Raw genomic sequence first — 18,441 nt, forward strand, 5'->3', positions numbered from 1 at the left:
TACCATGACTATGAATATCATATACTACTTGGTCCTTTAATTTCTGGCATTAGATGATGGATTTCATTTTCAACTTTAGCATTATTGCATGTTTTAACCTTTGCTCCTGTAACTGCTCAACGAGGCATCTGCTATCAAACATCTTTCAGTGAGACAATTGTGTGGGTGTTAATGTGTGTGTTTGTATGTATGAAGGTCTCGTGTTATCTAGTCTGGCTTGTCCCCGCTCGGGGCTCCTTGCTGTGTGAGCGTATGCCACAGCTCCACTTTCTTGCCTTTATTTTTGAGACACTCGAACCAGTGTTTGAGTCTCTGTCCGCTTGCATTGATGCCAAGTTCTACTCCACCTGTCAAAAGAGGAGCAGAGCCAGAGAGGAAGCATCAGGAAATGGGTTAAGGAAGGAGATCAAACCGGAAGGAATCATGGAAATAATGAAATCAAGAGCTGCTGGCAGGATGAAGCACCCAGTGTTACTCCTAATGCAACGTGTAGTGCTGCATATTTAATATAGCATTTTACTTCTGTAGCTGATCCAGGTGGATGTAATTTAAAAATATTTATACACAGATACACAAGATAGATCGGAGGAGTAACGAGCGGATGAATGGGAAAACTAATTCAGACACGCTAATTTCTTTGGGTACCGGATGTTCACTTTGTCACTAACTATATATATCCCTGCAAGTAGTTTGCATCTCAGCAGGAAGTTCTCCGAGCTTCCTCATTGAAAGAGTTGAAGATGCCGCTGACAACATCACCACGAGATCAGAGAACGTGAAGACCAGAGTTCAATCGTGGCTTGGATAAATAAACACACAGCAGCTCCATAAAGCCGAGAAGAGCTGCAGATAATTATTGAAAGGGTTAATGCGGCCTTTAAAATTCTCACGCTGTTTTAACATTAACAAGTGGTGCTTTAAATGACAATAGATTTGATGACGGGTTGAACTAAGATTTCAGGACCCAAACAGACTCTGCTTTGACAAACCAAAGTGTTTTTTTTGAGTACTGCGTTTTAATTTCCGACTATGCATTTTATATTGTAAATGATCACGTGCTTCTAAGTAAACACCAGCTGCCAGATAACTGGATTATAAAGTACAATTATGTCCATCACAATTGCAGGCGAAATGAATAGCGTGGCAGTAAAGCATATTACCCTCAATACCGGCACCTGTTTTTACCTCATGGCATCCAAATATAACAACCAACAACACACTTTTCCTCTCAATTAAAATCCAATATTCCATCACATGTAAACAAACTTTCACAATTAATGGATATTCCTGCCAATTGAAATGATCATTATTTGACCGGCAGAGAGACACGTCGCAGCAAAGGGGGGAACATCCTGCCAGGGAATTAAAACGAATAAGATGCTTATGTAGTGAAATATGAAAGAAAAGTGGCAATAAATATGCAGAAAAGCAGGAAATGACTCATCCAAATGTCATCTTGACTGTAAGGCATAGAGATACAGGCAGCTTTCATAGCGAGGATATTGCAGAGCCATTCCCTTGCTTATGATTGCGCAGCTAATGAGGCGTGAAGTTTTAGACATGGCATTTTGGCAATGCGCCTCGGAAAATCACTGCTGTGAGGAAATTGTTGATTTTCGTCATATAAGAGCGCAGCCCTAAACGCCGCCGGAGGGGAGCGGCCTTGAAGTGTTTCCTTGCTGCATGCTGCCTAATAACTTCGCCTTCACATGCAGGTCCATCTGCTCGCCGCTTCGTCACCTCCACCACTAACCCCACGCCACTTCCACCACCTCCGAGCCGAGACTGATGGAGCGCACCCTGAGCTTGCAGATGGATAATGATATGCGGATAAGCCATCCTGACATGCGTGGAGAGGTGTGGGGTCGATGGGGTGGCGGTGTGGGTGTAAGCAGAATGAGGAATGCGGTCCTGCATCCTCCAGCGCGTTATTGTAATTATACATCCCAAAGCAGGCTTAGATTACTTTCACGATAAAGATTACTTTTCCCATTTCCCCCCTGTGTATCGATCGTTCCCACAAATCACCCAGCTGATTGATTGCAGCTGTTTCCTTGTGTACGTTTGACCTCCCAGTTTTTTTTCTCGCACCATGTTCTCCTTCACGTGTCTCTGAAATCAGACATTTTGCCATGTGACATTCTCCATGCGTCTTTCTAAGCCTATTAGCCGGCTTGTTAGATTTTCACTCTTACAATAGTGCACCAGGATTCTGTTTTCGCTCGGCCTCTTCATCAACTTGTTCCCCCCCCCCCCCCCATTCTTCTTTCCTCCCAGCCCCAATTAACACAACTGCCAGGCTCCTGCAGTAAAACTGTAATCAGGGGAACGCATGTGATCTGGGATGTACGTTAGATCAATGGCCGTTCCTCCCAACAGGGCTAATAACTTACTGGGATAATCTAAACACAGTGTCCAGCCCAACCATTGCCTAACACACATGTGAGCACGCACATATTAAGCAGACAAAAATGCCCTGATCACAGGGAGGAAATCCAGTCTCACTGCACCTCCCCACTAGTGGCTCATCCCTCCCCGAGCCCCCCCATGTGCTTGATAGCTATGATGTACACACCAGGCCATGCCAAAGCCGTTTAGCAGCCTGACTGAGGAGCAGCAATCTGATCCACAAATGGCAGGAGTTGAGAAGACTCTTCCTTTTTGATGTCTAAAGCCTCTCTGTTTCCTTTCCCAATGAATCCCCCATCACTAATAATTACCGCTCATCTCGGCACATTTGTTATTCCTCTTTCCGCCCACATTTCCACCGGTTTTCTGTTTTCTGTAACAGCACCTCTGATTTTCTCCACTTCATCCCTTCATGCCTGAGTTTTGTCAACCTACCTATGAAGTCGTTGCTCATTCCCAAGTCATAGTCCCACACAGAGATTTCCAGCGTTTTCTTTGCAAGCTGGTCCAGGGGAACATCATACGAAAACTCCTGTGCAGGTGGTACCAGAAAGAAAATATTCAAAATGAAAAAACATATCTAATAATTAGGCTTTTTCAGGTCAAACATGCAGATTGATGTTGAGAAGGAAACATGCTCATCAAAATATTACAGCATCATTTCGATGAGAGGAAATCAGAGGCTTCCACACATATTTTCTTGCCTTGTACCTCATTGAATTCTGGGTTGAGAGTCTTTTTCTTCACTGTAGTCTTGTACTTGGACTTTTTACCCATATCTGGCTGCAAGATGCTGAGGAGAGAAAGGAGAGAGCAGACGCTGAAACTGCTGACATTCATTGGGACTCTGGTTATTCCATCCTCAGGATAACACTCAGCTTGAATTTAAACATTTGTAATGCAGGATTGGGCAGTAAAAAAGTGTTTTGTAAGTAGCAAGGCAGATCCCTTATCTGGGATTGAGAACCAACAACTGACTATCTCTCTCCAGAATTGTTGACAGCAGAAACACCCAGAAGGCAGAGAAGTGAAAATAAGAAAATACAGGCTGAGGGAAGGTTATCTGAAGACACACAGTTCTTTCATGGATCCAACCATCCATTCCCTTAGATAAGACTTTTAGCTCATTTTAGCTATCAATACTTTTTCTGATTTCCTTGTGCAATCATAAGGATCTTACTTTTTTTTTTTCTTTCTTTGTCGGGATACATTTCATTTTCCCCAAGAACAGTTTTACAGTAACACAAAACTAAAACGCCTACAGGTACTTTGGAAGAGTAATTAGTCACGGTAATTTCTTGTGCCCATGTTGGCCATGAATTGATCCCTCTCTGAGACTGAACGGTAAAATGAGCCTGAACAAATCCATAAATCTTCATCCATGCAAAAACGCTCCGGGGAAAGCTAACGCGAGGATGCAGCATTCTTTTTTAAACCTATTTATGAGATCAGTCCTTCACTCGCAGTTTTTTTGTTTGTTTTGTTTTAATGACACATAGACAGTAGACTGATTTCACCCTCGTATTGGCAATCTACACTTCTTTGGATAAAATAAAAATCCCAAACAAGTACGCTTTTATGTTTAAACAAAACCAGATTGTGACCATCGGACGGGCAACTGTAAGAAGGTCACCTCTCTTCATCCTTTGCTGAACTCCCAGGACTCATAAATTGTGGACAGCATTAAATGACACAAAATATCACATCGTCTGTCACGAGTTCTGTGTGGCGTGTGAATGTCTTCACAGGGGTTTCTGTAGTCCTTTGATATGGGACGACAAAGACAAGATATATGTGTCCCCCGATGGCCGTGCAGATAAAGTCGACAAGGAGTTGGGGTTTGCATTGTCACTGTATTTTCTTTTATGCTTTTGAAATGATTGAAAATAAATGAGGTCAAATCAAATCGACATGACAGACTAGAACATAAGATGAAATAGTCCAAATATTATGATAATATATTTTTTTATTACTGGTCTTTTTTGTATATTTTAAAGTATTGAGTCAATGACAACTTGCCCCCCCCCCCATGTTCAGCATTTTTGACAGTTTAGTACGAAGACTCAAGCAGAAGAAAAAGAGCATCCTGGGAGAGAGAATACAGATGTGACCGAGAGAGAAATGGGGAAAATGTAGCCAATGTTAAGCCAAAGTTGTGATGCACGAAGGAAAGACAGCAAGAAACACACAAATATAGGATATGAGATTGAATGACAACAAGAAAGGGGTTTAATTTATTCCTGCTGCAGTGGTGTTACTAGGTCCCGCTAGTATTCACAGGAAAAAAGAGAACTAAACTGTTGAGGATGGCAGCGTGCTTGCTCAGCAAAGATGTCCGACACGTTTTGCACTATTTCTGCATGCACATGTCTTTTCTCTGAGAATATATATATATTTAATGTTAAAGTTACCGTGTGAAGGACAGGGGAGGGGAGTGTGAGTCCTTTTTGAAGGATATGAACGACTAATCTTTAAATATTAATTTGCACTTTTAAATGGAAGGCAAATTAGCTCTAAGATAATTCCAGCCTTGTGACACTCGGATGGCTTCTGAAGGCTGATTGGGAGTCGCAGAGACAATTTGCCCTCGGGTCAAATGTACAGTCTCACACGTGAATAAATAGCATGAATTAAAAGAGACTGGCATCGAGATCAGCTTCAGCCGCAGATTCCTCGGGACTGCTAATGTCGCAGCTGCAGGACATCACCACTCTGACAGGGAAGTCAAAGTCAGAAAGCTAGCAGGGAAAATTAATGCCTCACTCTTATGTTATCTCAATGGCAGAATAAACTCCAGAGACGAAGGAGTCAGCCGTGAAGTAAAGCAGGCTCTTTGTACCCAGAGCACAATGAACAAAAGGAAACTGGTCGTCAGAGAACTGCAAAAAAAAAAATCCAAAGAACTCAAGTCCCAGAAATAAAGGGAAAGAGTGACAGAAGAAGAATCATATCATCATCAATCATATGGTCCCTGAAACTGAACGCAGAACGCACAGCTTCCAGGACGTGTAACAAATACAATTCAATACAATAGAGAGAAAGAAGGAGAATATATGTCAGCGTGTGTGTGTGTGCGTGTGTGCGTGCCTGAGCAACAGAAAGAGATTTCTTTTTTTACATGAGCCTCCTCTCCATCTCTCATCACTCTGATGCAGAGAAGAACTTTAAATCCGAGTGGGCGAATATTTCCAATCCAACCATCGGACTGAAAATGGCGTTAGATGAAAGAGTCTTTCAATGGCGTCCCTGTAGCTGTTCTCCTCAATGACAGCGAGCGTCTCAGGATTAAATACCCAGAGTCCATCTGCTAGCCATTCATTTCTATATGAAAGTACAGCATAAATATTAATTGGTCATGGCCAGTATACGAACGTGTTTAAGCGCCTTCTGATCCAAGCACCCATTGGCAGATTGACTTTCCCCTTTTCAAAATAAAGGTTTTAATACACGCTACTGTGTTTATTGTGTTTTAAATAACATTTTAGTTTTGAAATTGAGATTAAAATACAACAACAACAAAAAGATTCTCAGTCACATTGACACCTATGGGCAATGAGTCACAGGTTACTGTCTTTTTTCAGGTTTGAAGTCAGTGACCAAAAAGTAATGGGGATTGCGACTTCAGGTTGTCTTTCAGGAATAACCTCAAACTCACATGACAACAACGAAAACAACAACAACAACAACAACAAAACATTTTGGAACACTTTGTCTGTTTATTTAGCTGAGATCTTACCTCCACTATGGGAGCTGACATAAATTAGATTGGAGTAGAAACTGCTGAGCTACACACACACACCCTTAATTGCAGGCAGACCACTGCTGTCTTGTACTTATCCACTTATCAGTTCCATCTATTTCTTATTGACAGACTGGACACAGTCTATGGAGATGTGAACTAAACTCCCGGGCAGATCCATGAGGAATATCACGGAACAGACTGTACTCTATAAGGGTACGTTGGACTTTTTACCTGTCACCATTGACCTTGACTTGGAAAGATCCTTGACTCACCCTTGCAAGTCTGTGATATATGCCTATTAAATAATGGACCGACTGGCCATTTTAAAATAGAAACTCCTTCGGCCTTAAGGGAAAAACCCGTTTTATCGACCACAGAACGGTTGCGCATCAATCAGAGATTAATGAGCAGGTGCGCTTTTCACGGTAACTTTGATAATAAAATGCTGAACTCTAAGACAATGAGTAATGAGCCTTGATGAAAATTCAGCCAGAAGACTATTTCTTGGCACATCCCCTCTTTTTAAGATGAACTTTCCTGCTAGGCTTAATCACAGCCCTGTCATGCTCTCATCTCAGCCAATCATTTGCAAGTTGGCAAACTTTGACTTCAGCTTCCCTCGGTGAGTCTCCAGTACATGCTAGTGTCCAAATACTGCAGTTCTTGTGAGTGAAATAGTAATGGAGAGCACAACATAGAGGATCCCAGCTTTGCTCATGAGTGATCTGACATGACTTGCATTTTGACGAAGGGGTCAGAGTAGCCGTTGGAGTCCATGGCGGCCAGATGGGCACAGCGTATGATCCCCACCAGCAGGCAGCTCTTCTCCGTGTTGTAGCACAGCGACACAAGGATTCGGCCACGCTGGGGAGACAGTAACCTCGGTGTCAGACACAACAGCTGTTGTCAAACTGACACCCCGACTTCACTGCATTGAGAACAGCTGGATCCTGGACCCGAGTGAACAAAGTAAATCCAACACACTTCTCATTCAAAGCAACAAGAACATTGCAAATGTACTTGTTCTGTTTTTCTTTTAGATTTCATGTGTCAGACCCGTATACGGATTGAATTTATTTAATCAATTTAAAACCTTTATATTGTATAAATTCTTTTTTTTTTAAACAAAAAATATGTGATAAATGACAATTGATGAATCGACACACAAAAACAAATTTAAATGCAGAAGAGTAATAGGAATAGAATGAGAAATGTTTTTACTGAAAATGATTAAAATACAATTGGTGCTGGCACCAGCTTTACCTCCTCCTCTCCCACAAGTGCCCCCTGATCCACTGCTTGATTGTTCGACTCTTTATTCTGAAAGTGCAAAGAAGTAAATACACACACAACAAATATCTATTCCACTTTATAGTTCATTTAAAATTGATGGCCGATACCTTGCAAGCAAACACATAAAACGGAAATGGGAAACCTCTTGATGGATAACACATGCGCACAGAAACCAATTTTACAACCGTGTCTATAGTCACATAACAAATGTACCTGTGCGATCCTCTCCAGGCCCATATTATAGCGTTTGCTCTCACCCTCCTTCAGTTTCTTCAGAGCCACTCTCACCTCTCCGATGAACTCATTTCTTCCGAGTCTGTCCATGTCACACACACACAGCCTTCATAAGAAGACACAGAATGCAGACGCAGAGATTGGATACGGGATGCAGACGATTCAGACATAGAGTTTCATGTGAACCCTGTTACCCTGTTTATTCCTGACTGCAATGCAATGAGAGTTTTCACACGAGTCGCCTCATAAATGATGATAATTACCAAAGAGAATGATGATTTCCAATAATTTTCAGTTGCTACCTTTCTTGCAATGGGTCAGCTGAGCTGGTTAATCAGATATTTACTGCATTAAGTAATAATGGGAACATGAAAGAGATGAATTAAACTAATCAGTGCTTGATTCCATGTTGTAGAAAGGGAAAACAAATGAGATGGGGTTGCTATATATTCATTCGCATACATTACTTTCGTGCTACTTGAGCTAACTTTTGTGTTCTTGAGCTTAAAGGTGCACTGCAGTAAAAACAAGGCCAAGGCTTTAAAGTGTTTATTCGAGCTAATTTCTAACATCGCCATTTTTTTTTGCAGCATTTTGCAAACATAATGTTTGACATCTTCAACACCTCAACAACAACTAACGTTCTAAATGATTCTATATGTAATCTATCGTTTACTATTTTGTTTCTTGCTTTTGTTGCGCTTCACTTAAAAAGAGATGACCGAATTTAGTATCTTCCCCTTTTTGCAAACAGTCCCTGTGAAGCGAATTCTTCCACACAGTGCACTTATTTAATATAATGATGATAGATGAGGGTGAATACTCCATCAGCTACCGCCGTCTTCACGGGCCGGCGCCTGGAACAATAGTCTCTCCCTTTTTTTTTAAATATTCCATTGTCACTGCTCTTGATTTCTTCCGCACTTAAATCTCACTGTACTCAACCTTTTCTCCCCTGTTCTTACTCAAAAGAGAGACGCACGCACACCTACACACACACACACACACACACACACACACACACGCACACTACCTCCTCCTGTTTTGTTCCTGTCCCTGTGACATTTGGACATTTGACATGATGGTCCTAGCTTTTTAGTCATAGCTGATGAGTATCTCTAGCAGAAGCTTCAGAGTGACTCATGACCGCTGCTGTCTTTGCTGTGCCTTTGCTCTGTCATGCATTTAGGGTGTCCGTGATGAGACAAGGATTGCTGTGGTAGGTGACAAAGTTGTGATTTCTTCTTTGCATCTGATCAGTCCATTTCCGCTTAGCCTCTCCCACAATTTTTCTTGTTGAGAATTCCCCCAAGAACAGATGCTGCAAGAATTTACCCAATGCCATATTTAGTATTTATTCACTGAAAATAAATTAGCCTAGTGAGTGACATCAGATTACCAGAGTGTATTAGCACTTTTGCTTGGTGTCAGTACTTGTGAAAGTATCGATTTTAATGGGCATTAGCGAGCAAGAAAGGTCAACACAAAAACAGAATTTGATGAGAGCAAGTAAGAGCTTTGTTTTATAGGATACAGCTCCTTTGATTTTGATTTTTTCTACTCTAGACTGTGTAAACACTTATGTATCCAGTGTGTATGATTTAGCGACCTCTAGAGGTCATGGTGCAGACGGCAACCTGTTGAACAATCCCGTTTGGCTGGAATTGTGGCTCTGAATATTAATGCAATTAACATTCTCCCAAGAACAGAAGCTGCAGAAACTCTATTCTCTATGCTCTATGTGGAATCGGTGCCATTCACTGGTGTGAAAATATTTAAGGGAGATCTGAGGGCAGTCAGTGCAGGTCTTGTGGGAATTTAGATTTGGTTTGAGTTCAATTAAAAGGAACAGTTGGACCTTGGCCGAGATTTGGCCTCTATTGCGTTCCCTTCTCGCTTTCATTTCTGTGCCAGCCCCAAATACCCAATGGTACCATCCTGGCCATCTAGCAGCTAATCAAACACTTTTTCACTCTGATTACATAAATGTCTGACTACACCGCTCACCGGGGGCATCCATGGGCAATCTCTGCCTTGCCCTCAATCCAACATCAAATCAAGCCTTACATTGGTCCCTATCGCACAGCCGACCGAGGACAGTGTGAGTCTATTACGAAGCCTGAGCAGAGGGATAAAGTGAATAAATTGAGAAATACTCGACCTGGCACTGACATCCTGTTGGCAGTCTTTTAACACACACACACACACAGTGGATGTCTTGATACCCACCTCTCATTACAACACATCCACACGTTTCAGCTGTCCTATGTTAACTGGTGGTTTGATAAGTCATAATAAAAATAATAAAATAAAATAAAATAATAATAAAAGCCAGACGGAATTTAAAAGAACATTTCTGGCCCAAAGTCATAAATGTGCAATTCTACTTTTTTTTTTCAAGCATTATTCATTCAGTCATTTATCGGACATAAACCCTTGCTAACTTGACCGCTTATCTGAAATCCGGATCACAGGATTTACGGGCGCCTATCCCAACTGTCTACGGGCAAGAGGTGGGGTACGCCATGGACGGGCCGCCAGGTGTGTCATTTAAATGAGGGGTAGGATGAGGGCACCACGGTAACGCTGCCACCGTCTCCTAAATCAAATTTGCCCAAAGGCAGAAACAGAGTGCAGAAAGTGAAATTGGGCCTAATCTCCAAATCATGTCTGGCTGAATGAAATAAAATCTTAATCCGTCTCAGATTCAGACATCAAAGGAGACCGATGAATCTATTTGTTCCCAGTGTAAGTTTATCACATTTCAAGTATTTTCAAGAAGATAAAAACATCGTGAAATAAGAAAGTCATTTTTCCACATGGAGGTTTTCAAAATCTATCACTGTCACATGTACATTATATTATGCATGATTTAAGACATGAGTATTGAAGGACAGGCCAGTATTGAGTATTTGAGATGATAAAATAATATTTTAGCCCTGATTCCTTCATAATAACACAATTGATGCCCAGAAGCCTTTCTGGAAAAAGACGACTGGGAAGAATTAGGTTGATGACTTCAGCATTACAATAAAAAAAATTACTGTCTTAAAATAGCAGCTTTATGTATAAGAAATGACTAAAACCAGCCCTTCCACTCGACACAATGCATAACCTTTTAGTCAGCCTTTACCCTCTGGTGCCGAGTGTGGTGCAGCAAAATTGACTTAACGCCAAAGAATTCCTTAATGATACAGACTTTTGGCTGCATTCCAGCTTTTAGAGAAGTCTTTGATATTTAAGTAGTACCAAACAGTAAGTAGCTGCTTAAAAACACATTTTTGATCTGTTTAGATTCGGCTCTTTCCTGTACCAACCAGTAAACATTTAAATTTAAATTAGTTCGATATCGTAGTGACAGAGTTTGGCTTTCCTGCACTGAAGAGCCTTCTCAAGGGGTTCTCAGGACAGGATGCATACGATCAGCACAATCAAATCTCTGGAACAGATGTTCACGCTCTCCGGGTTACGCCGGAGCTGTGCATTTCTGAGTCTGCAGTCTGAGCTTCGCCCACTGCCACTGCTTCATATAGTCAGTTCCCTGTGTTCCATAGTCAAAACATTACATTTGCTCAGATCCCAGTTGTTCAACCGAGACTGCCCCATTGATTTTCCACTGTAGTTCTGTCAATCTGGCTCGACTTTGGGCTAAAATCCTGAGGTTTGCCACTTTTCTCGGCTCGGACGGTTTTGCTCCGATTACAGGATGGCCCAGTTTCACAAGCGTTTAAACCGTCGAGGCCTTCAGGCAGGTCTGCAGAGCAGCAAAGTGTGGACACAGTCATCCCGCTCAGCAGAGCGTAGCACTCCAAGATCAAAAGCGAGCAGAATCCGTCTCCTCGGCGCCCTGTTGGGACGGGCAGAGTGGGATGCGTGCGTGCCACAGCCCAGCGAGCGAACGTCTCTCTGGGGATGCCTCGCTGTCTCGCTGTTCTCTGGCTGTTCAACGCTTTGGGTTGAGCAGTGAGAACTAAGTGTGTTGATCAGACGAGGTGTCGAGCCGGCCCCCCTGAACATATTCAGAGACATTGTCAGGAGAATTTCTTCTCCTCTGTGTCGCCGTCTGTTGTTTGCCTTCGCTCTTTTCAATCATTCAGACAGCTCATTCACTCCCACGGGTATTTGTTACAGCCCTCATTCTTTTGTTTTTGGCTCCCCTGTGTTTGAGCTCCTCCCTATCATTCGATCTTTTTCCATCAAATAAATCAATTTCCTAATCCATCACTATATATATATTTCATTATTATTCCCTGTGAGCCAATCTTTTTCCTCTTCCAACTGGCCTTGGAGTGTCTCCATCCCTCCTGTCCTGCTCCTCGATCTTGGCCTCCTTTCGTTTACGCTTCCACAGTGTCTTATCTGTCACTTGACATCATTCACGCTTTTCCTTCTGCTCTCTTTGTTGTTTGTCTCTTCATCCCTTGCTTGACACTGGTCACACGCCTCTTCATTTTGGCTTGACAGAGCCCCCATGTTGGTTTGTGTCTGTGGGCTATGTCCTTGAACAGAGGTCGTGTGGATTTTCCGTTGTCTGAAGGGTCCCCAAGTTGTTGTTTGCGCGGATACGTGTGCGTTGTAATAGCGCAAAGACATGAATTGCTGAAATATATATATATGTGTGTGTGTGTGTGTGTGTGTAAGGCGGGTGGTGCTCTTTCCAGCCGGTGATTGCCCCTGACATACACACAAGAGGATTAGCCCACACCTGGCTGCCTGCATTGTATACTATGTGCGGTTTAGATGATATTAATGCAAATGTGCACAGAGTGGTTTGTGTTTCCTCAGGATAAACAATTCCATCCAACCCTATTATGAATCCGTGGAGTAAACTGACGCCGATTGTGTCACGCATCGACAAACAAAAACGCATGCAAAAACTCTCAGGACTACAAGACGGCCGCACTTGACCTCAATCAATCCAAATGGAGAGCGATGAGGGGAAAGAGGGGGCGGAGCCTTAACATGCACCCAGCACCTGAGGAGTTACTGCGGCAACAGCAGGTGGAAGAGTTGGCAGTCGTTGCCTGTCTGGAATAATTAATTACATGGCAAAGCCTACTTGGAAACATGGAGGGTTGTCGCAGTTCCCTGGAGAATTGGAATCGCACACCTTTATTTAGCAAATGTAAACCTCAAGCACCTACCTGAGTGTTTTGGTGGTCATGTCAGCTGCTGTGATGCCATGATAGACCAGCGTTTCATTCCACACGGGGTTCAGCGTGTTCTTCAGTGTTTTCGTGCGTAGTTTGTTCGCCTGAGGAGAAGAAGAGGATGCATGAAAAGGGAAAGATTTTAAAAAAAAATAAAAAAAATGAAACAAACAATTTAAAGGGGGGGGAGATCAAATTGGTCAAAGATCCAAAGTGAGAGAAAAGAGAACAACATATCTTTCAACTGAAGCAAAGCAAGTGACAAGAAAGGGTGAAGAAAGAATGAGCGAGACGGGAAAATAGTGGGGACACCATTTATCTCTCCCTCAGGAAGGCTGAGACATCTGCTACCGACTTTGTCGAGGACGTGAGGCTTCCCGCTCCTCATCGGTCCGTCTGTCTCCTCCCCAGTAAGACAATGCATTAGTAGCAGCCAGACCCAAAACAAGCAGCATGTCTGAAACAGCAGCCAATTAAATTGCACAACGCATTCAGCATGAAAGATTAAAGCTTTCCAGGAGAGGAACTAGCCGTGAGCCCTTAATAGCATCAACATCCATAAATAAAGTTTGCAGCCACTTGGTGCCTCATGTCCTACAGTTAAATAATAAATGGATTCATCCTGTTCAAGTTGTATTTCTTATATTAATTACATGCCCTGCGATGGGCTGGTGTCTTGTCCGGGAGAAGAGATGATTATGATCGTCTCCTCTACAAGAAAATGGATGAATGGATATTCTATTCTATCAGATTTTATTATGTTATGCTGTGTTATTCATTCATTTTCCATTTTCCTCTTTGTCTGTTACCGGGTCGCGGGTCATGCTGGAGCCTATCCCAGCGGTCTACGGGCGAGAGGCGGGGTACACCCTGGACAAGCCGCCAGTTCATCGCAGGGCTCACACAATCATTCACACACACACACACACCTATGGACAATTTAGCGTACCCAATTCACCTGTTGCATGGTTTTGGTAGCGGGACGAAGCCGGAGAGAACCTATGCAGACACAGGGAGAGCATACAAACTCCGCACAGAAGTCGGATATGAACCTGTGAGGCAACAGCGCTAACCATTGCACCACCGTGCTGCCTGGACATTGCATTATATATATATAAAAAAAAGCCAATCTTCTGACTCAACAGAACGGTCAACACAAATTCTGCAGATCGCCTCCAAGCCTACAATCATTGGCTAGACAATAGAAAGTAGGCGGGACCAAACAACTAACTGGGACAAGACCTCAAAATACACAAAACCTATTAACCACTGAAAACCCCCGTTTCTGTGAGACTAGTCACTTCCTCCAGTTTGGGTACAGTACCCAGCTCTATCGCTTCAAGATAAGCTTTTCTTCGTGACCCATTTTAAAAGATTTACATTTGGAACAATTTGGATTGGGGCTGAAGAAATCCGAAAAAACACGGAGAGAGAGATTCTTTGGTCTTTTCGTGGGATTTATTGATATACGGACGGGCTTGTTTTTTTCTCAATATAAAGTGGGTGTAGTGTCTGCCCTAGCTTCACTGGTTGTAATGCATCAGCTACAATTGTCCAGTTACATTACACTGACACAAACACTGACATTTAACATTTTGCAGTATATTATGATCGTGTTGCCTTTATTTGAGTGAAGGAACTTCCATTGTTGATGATTTTGCATAATTACAAAGACAAAACACTCTCCTCGTCCAGCTGGTACACAAAGATAGAGGCTATTCTCCCCACATTTTTCCTGCCACGCTAATCCTCTGGATAATGCCTGCAGACCAGCTCCTACGCCCGCCCTTCTATGTCTTTCTATGTGACTCTGCCACCTCACCCTCTCTCTCTCCCCTTTCCTCCCATTGCTGTGCACATTTCATTTCTCAGTTTTTCCTCGAAACTTTTCTGCGAGACTTTTATCTGTGAGAGTCAGCATCCCAGCAGCTGGCTCTGTGACGTGAACGAGTGTTTTCAGTTCGTGTCGTTTGCTTGATTCATTAATGTGCGGGAGGAGCCTTGTACAGGCAGCGTCACGACTCACAATGGCGTTCCACAGCCGTAGGTCTGTCAGCACAAATCAACGGCAGAATTGGGTTATGTTCTCCGAGCACGCAGCACAACACCTACAATGCGAGTTCCTCCTACCTGCCTCCATCTTCTCTCTACGCCGGTGCTTTTGCATCTGTTTCTGAATCCCTAGCCCGAATCGCCCATCTGTACATTGCGTTCTCCCTCCTTTCCCTGTCACACTCCTTTCTCATCTTCTGCGCAGGTCATTTGATGCATTTTACAACCCCTCTCTCAGCGCTTACATCCCAGAGCTGTACAGACGATGAGTCTGCCAGAGCGCAAATGATTTCTGCCGCTCAATTAGGAATGGACAGATGAAAATACCAATGACCATGTCGGAGACCCCGAAGCCTTAGCATGTGTGGGCATGTACACGCAAGGTCATGTGCTGCAAGTGTGTGTTTTATGTTTATGGGGATGGAAGCTTGCCTGCGCTTAGATCACTGATCTAAAATAATTTCCTTGCAGAAACTGAAACCTTTGCTGCTCTGAATTAAGTCTGAGCGCGGCCAACAGTAAACGTGGCGTCATCCTCGCCTGCGCACGCGCACCCGTGCACTTTTCGAGTGCCGTGCCCGCCGTCTTAAGAAACAACAGTTCGTGGGTACTTACCCACTCATTGACGCTTTCTCTGCACCTCCCATCAATACTCGCTTGTTGACGTGAGCCGTGTAACAATCCTCCCTGTTTCCATGACAACCACCCGCTGCTATCCTCCCCTCATCTGCCCCCCCCCCCCTCCCTCGCAGCTTCCTCCCTCTCAGTTGTCTGCCGTCTCTGCACACAGTGTTGGTATTTCAAGGTCAAACAGGGTCACCACCAGAGACAGAGATAGGGGTGGAAAGAAGTGTAATATCAATGGTGGAGGGGACAGAGGAGGCCCGGAGAGTAAAAATTATCCTGACATTGTTATTGTTAGCATCCCAGAGCTCAGTTGGTGGCCTCATTCATCCTATATTCCCACGTCCTTCTGCCCGTGCTTATCATAACCTAATTTCATGTCAACCTTGAGCAAGAATGGCTGACAACAGGTTGCACTCTGCTGGTGGGGGGGCTTTGCTGTTGTGGTGAGCCTTATCTTGCCTGCTGCTTGAGCCGAAAACAAGACAAGAGCTGTGCGGCAGACCAGAAGGTGTTTGTGCTTGATAAAGCGGCGCATTGGATGAGCCACATTAAGTCGTATCCAACCGTAATGCGTCCCGTTCAATGGCTGGAAACGACACACTAAATTAGCCCGCGGACACGTTTTTATGTTTCTTGTTAAATCTGTTTCACCTTTTTATGTTCGTGATGAACAAGGATCCACAAAAGAGACTATTTACAAAGTATACATTAAACTAAGCAAGTTATTTGCTTTCCTCAGTTGAATGATGTGTGAATTCCTCCCTGAGTCTTTTGCATAAATTACATTCTGATGCCAGCAGCCTCTGAGTCGTTTGTGACTTTTCTGAGAGCGTGTCAGGGTGTAGCACAGTATTGGCTGCATGTTGCGTTAATTGCCACAGAGCCATGGTTGGTGCAATGACCTTGCTAGCCCCGGGGAGAAGATGAAGCTTGACATATGGATCCGCCAATCCATTGGAGTCCATGGCTTTCAGTCCCTGTAGACGTAAGCAGACACACAATATAGTGTCAAAGGGGATGTCAACGTGCCTTCCAACACTTCACACAACTGACTACTACTACTGTACTTCCGGCTTGTCCCGTGAGGGGTCATCACGGCAAACCAACCTTCTCCACTTCACTCTGTCCTTTGCATCGTCCTCCCCAACACCAGCCACTCTCATGTCCTCCCTCACTACGTCCATGTATCTTCTCCTGGGTCGACCTCTAGTCCTGTTCCCTGGCAGTCCCATCCTCAGTATCCTTCTACCGATATTGTCCCTGTCTCTCCTCTGGACATGTCCAAACCATCGAAGTGTGGTCTTTCTGACCTTGTCTCCAAAACGTCTAACAGTCAATAAGACTGTCCCTCTTATTGTCTCATTTCTAATCCTATCCAACCTGGTCACTCCCAAGGAGAACCTCAGCATCTTCATCTCCACCACTTCTAGCTCCACTTCCCATCTTTTCCTCAGAGCCACCGTCTCTAAGCCATCCATCATGGCTGGCCTCAGCACTGTCTTGTAGACCTTTCCCTTCATCCTCACTGACACTCTCCTATCACAGAGCACATCTGATACTTTCCTTCACCTGTTCCAGCCTGCCTGCACACGATTCTTCTCTTCCTGTTCACATTCTCCATCACTCTGCACTGTTGACCCGAGGTACCCCCCCCCCTGGGAGCATCCCATTTACATAATTATACTTCACACAACTGACAGGTTCAGAAAAAGTTGGCAAATGCATCAGAGCTCTTATACTGAAGTTACATCTCCATGGCGTCTGTGAGTCTTTCATTTCCATGCCACTATTTTCCACACTGTCCTCACGGGAACCGTCCGAAAAGATCTGCATAGCAAACATCATGTGACGCTCAGTATGGAATATGAGGCTCATGTCCTTTTACATGATTTGAGTTCGAGCTGCTGAGGGTTTGTAGCGAAAAAACAACTTCAAAGAAAACGTGGCGAGAAAGCAGCGTGACTGCAGTGAGAAATATTATCACTGTGCCTTCCGGAAGATTTAGCAAAATTACAGGCCGACAGAAGTCTGTTCATGCGACGGAGGTGTTGAAACGGCGTGTACCTTTGCCTTGTGAATAGTGCAATGAAGACAGTTGTTCTCCTGATCAAAGAGCAGGTTGAACTCCAGCGTTCCCAGGTAGGCTGAAAACAACACAAACCGTGGTAATTAGTGAACAGTGAACACTCACACACACACGCACACGCACACACACACACCTACACACACACACACACACACACACACACACACACACACACAGATGGAAAACATGGAGCTGCCTAATATGAGTTGATCTGTCTTGTTTGATTATTGTTTGCGACTGGGCAGAAACTTGCAAGCTGAGTCGAATCACTGGTCCATTGTTGAATAAATCAAGCACTCGGGCACAAAAACTGGGAGTGACAACCACTTAAAAAAAACTAAAATCCCAGGTGACGCGGCATTTCCTCTGCCGGAAAAGGCTGTTCATTAGAGAAAAATGCAGCATCGCTGCTGCTTGTTAGCATTATTGTCTAATAAATTGTACAATCTAAAAAACTTACTGCCATCGTCATCAGAGTCCAGTGCCTCCTCCATGTCTCCATTGTTGCTCTCCCCCCTCTCCCCATCCTTGTATCCTCCACCTATCTCCCCGTTGAAAGTCTCCTCTTTCAGAATTTTCTTCTCTCTTGGAGGTGGGGGTGTGCAGGGGTAGTCGTGGAAACGTGGGAAGAAGTCTGAGATCTGTGGGATGGGGAGGATGGGGCCTGGGCACACGTTGATGGCAAAATGCTCCTGCATAGAGATCTTGACCGGCGAGGCGGGGGGCAAAGTGGTGGAGTGGGATGTTGCAGAGGGGGACGATGCAGATGACGAGGGGGTGGAGGAGGAGGAAGGGGGAATGACCAGGTGGGAGGTGGAGAGGGGTGGCGGGGGTTTGGAGACACTCAT

At 43.9% G+C, this 18,441-nt stretch overlaps 1 protein-coding gene across 1 annotated transcript; it reads right to left on the reverse strand.

Moving 5' to 3' along the window:
* Window positions 1-207: 207 nt before the first annotated feature.
* LOC137914995 (double C2-like domain-containing protein beta) lies at window positions 208-18,441 on the reverse strand. Its single transcript, XM_068758473.1, has 10 exons — window positions 18,054-18,441; window positions 17,572-17,651; window positions 16,410-16,484; window positions 12,823-12,932; window positions 7,658-7,784; window positions 7,415-7,471; window positions 6,891-7,015; window positions 3,121-3,202; window positions 2,845-2,941; window positions 208-347 (listed from the first exon to the last, which is right to left on the reverse strand). The coding sequence occupies exons 1-10, from the start codon at window positions 18,439-18,441 to the stop codon at window positions 208-210; spliced, it is 1,281 nt and encodes a 426-aa protein (XP_068614574.1).

This window comes from Brachionichthys hirsutus, unplaced genomic scaffold (genome assembly GCF_040956055.1).
Source record: "Brachionichthys hirsutus isolate HB-005 unplaced genomic scaffold, CSIRO-AGI_Bhir_v1 contig_245, whole genome shotgun sequence".
NCBI lineage: Eukaryota > Metazoa > Chordata > Actinopteri > Lophiiformes > Brachionichthyidae > Brachionichthys > Brachionichthys hirsutus.

Bases quoted from the DNA above. Each gene is read 5' to 3' on its own strand.
- LOC137914995 (XM_068758473.1), bottom strand. From the start codon at position 18,441: ATGAGTGTCTCCAAACCCCCGCCACCCCTCTCCACCTCCCACCTGGTC. The intron at 12,933-16,409 runs GTCATTGCACCA...TCTTCTCCTCAG, and splicing joins TTCTCCCCGGGGCTAGCAAG to GCGAACAAACTACGCACGAA. The intron at 7,785-12,822 runs GTAGGTGCTTGA...CTTCTTATGAAG, and splicing joins ATGACCACCAAAACACTCAG to GCTGTGTGTGTGTGACATGG.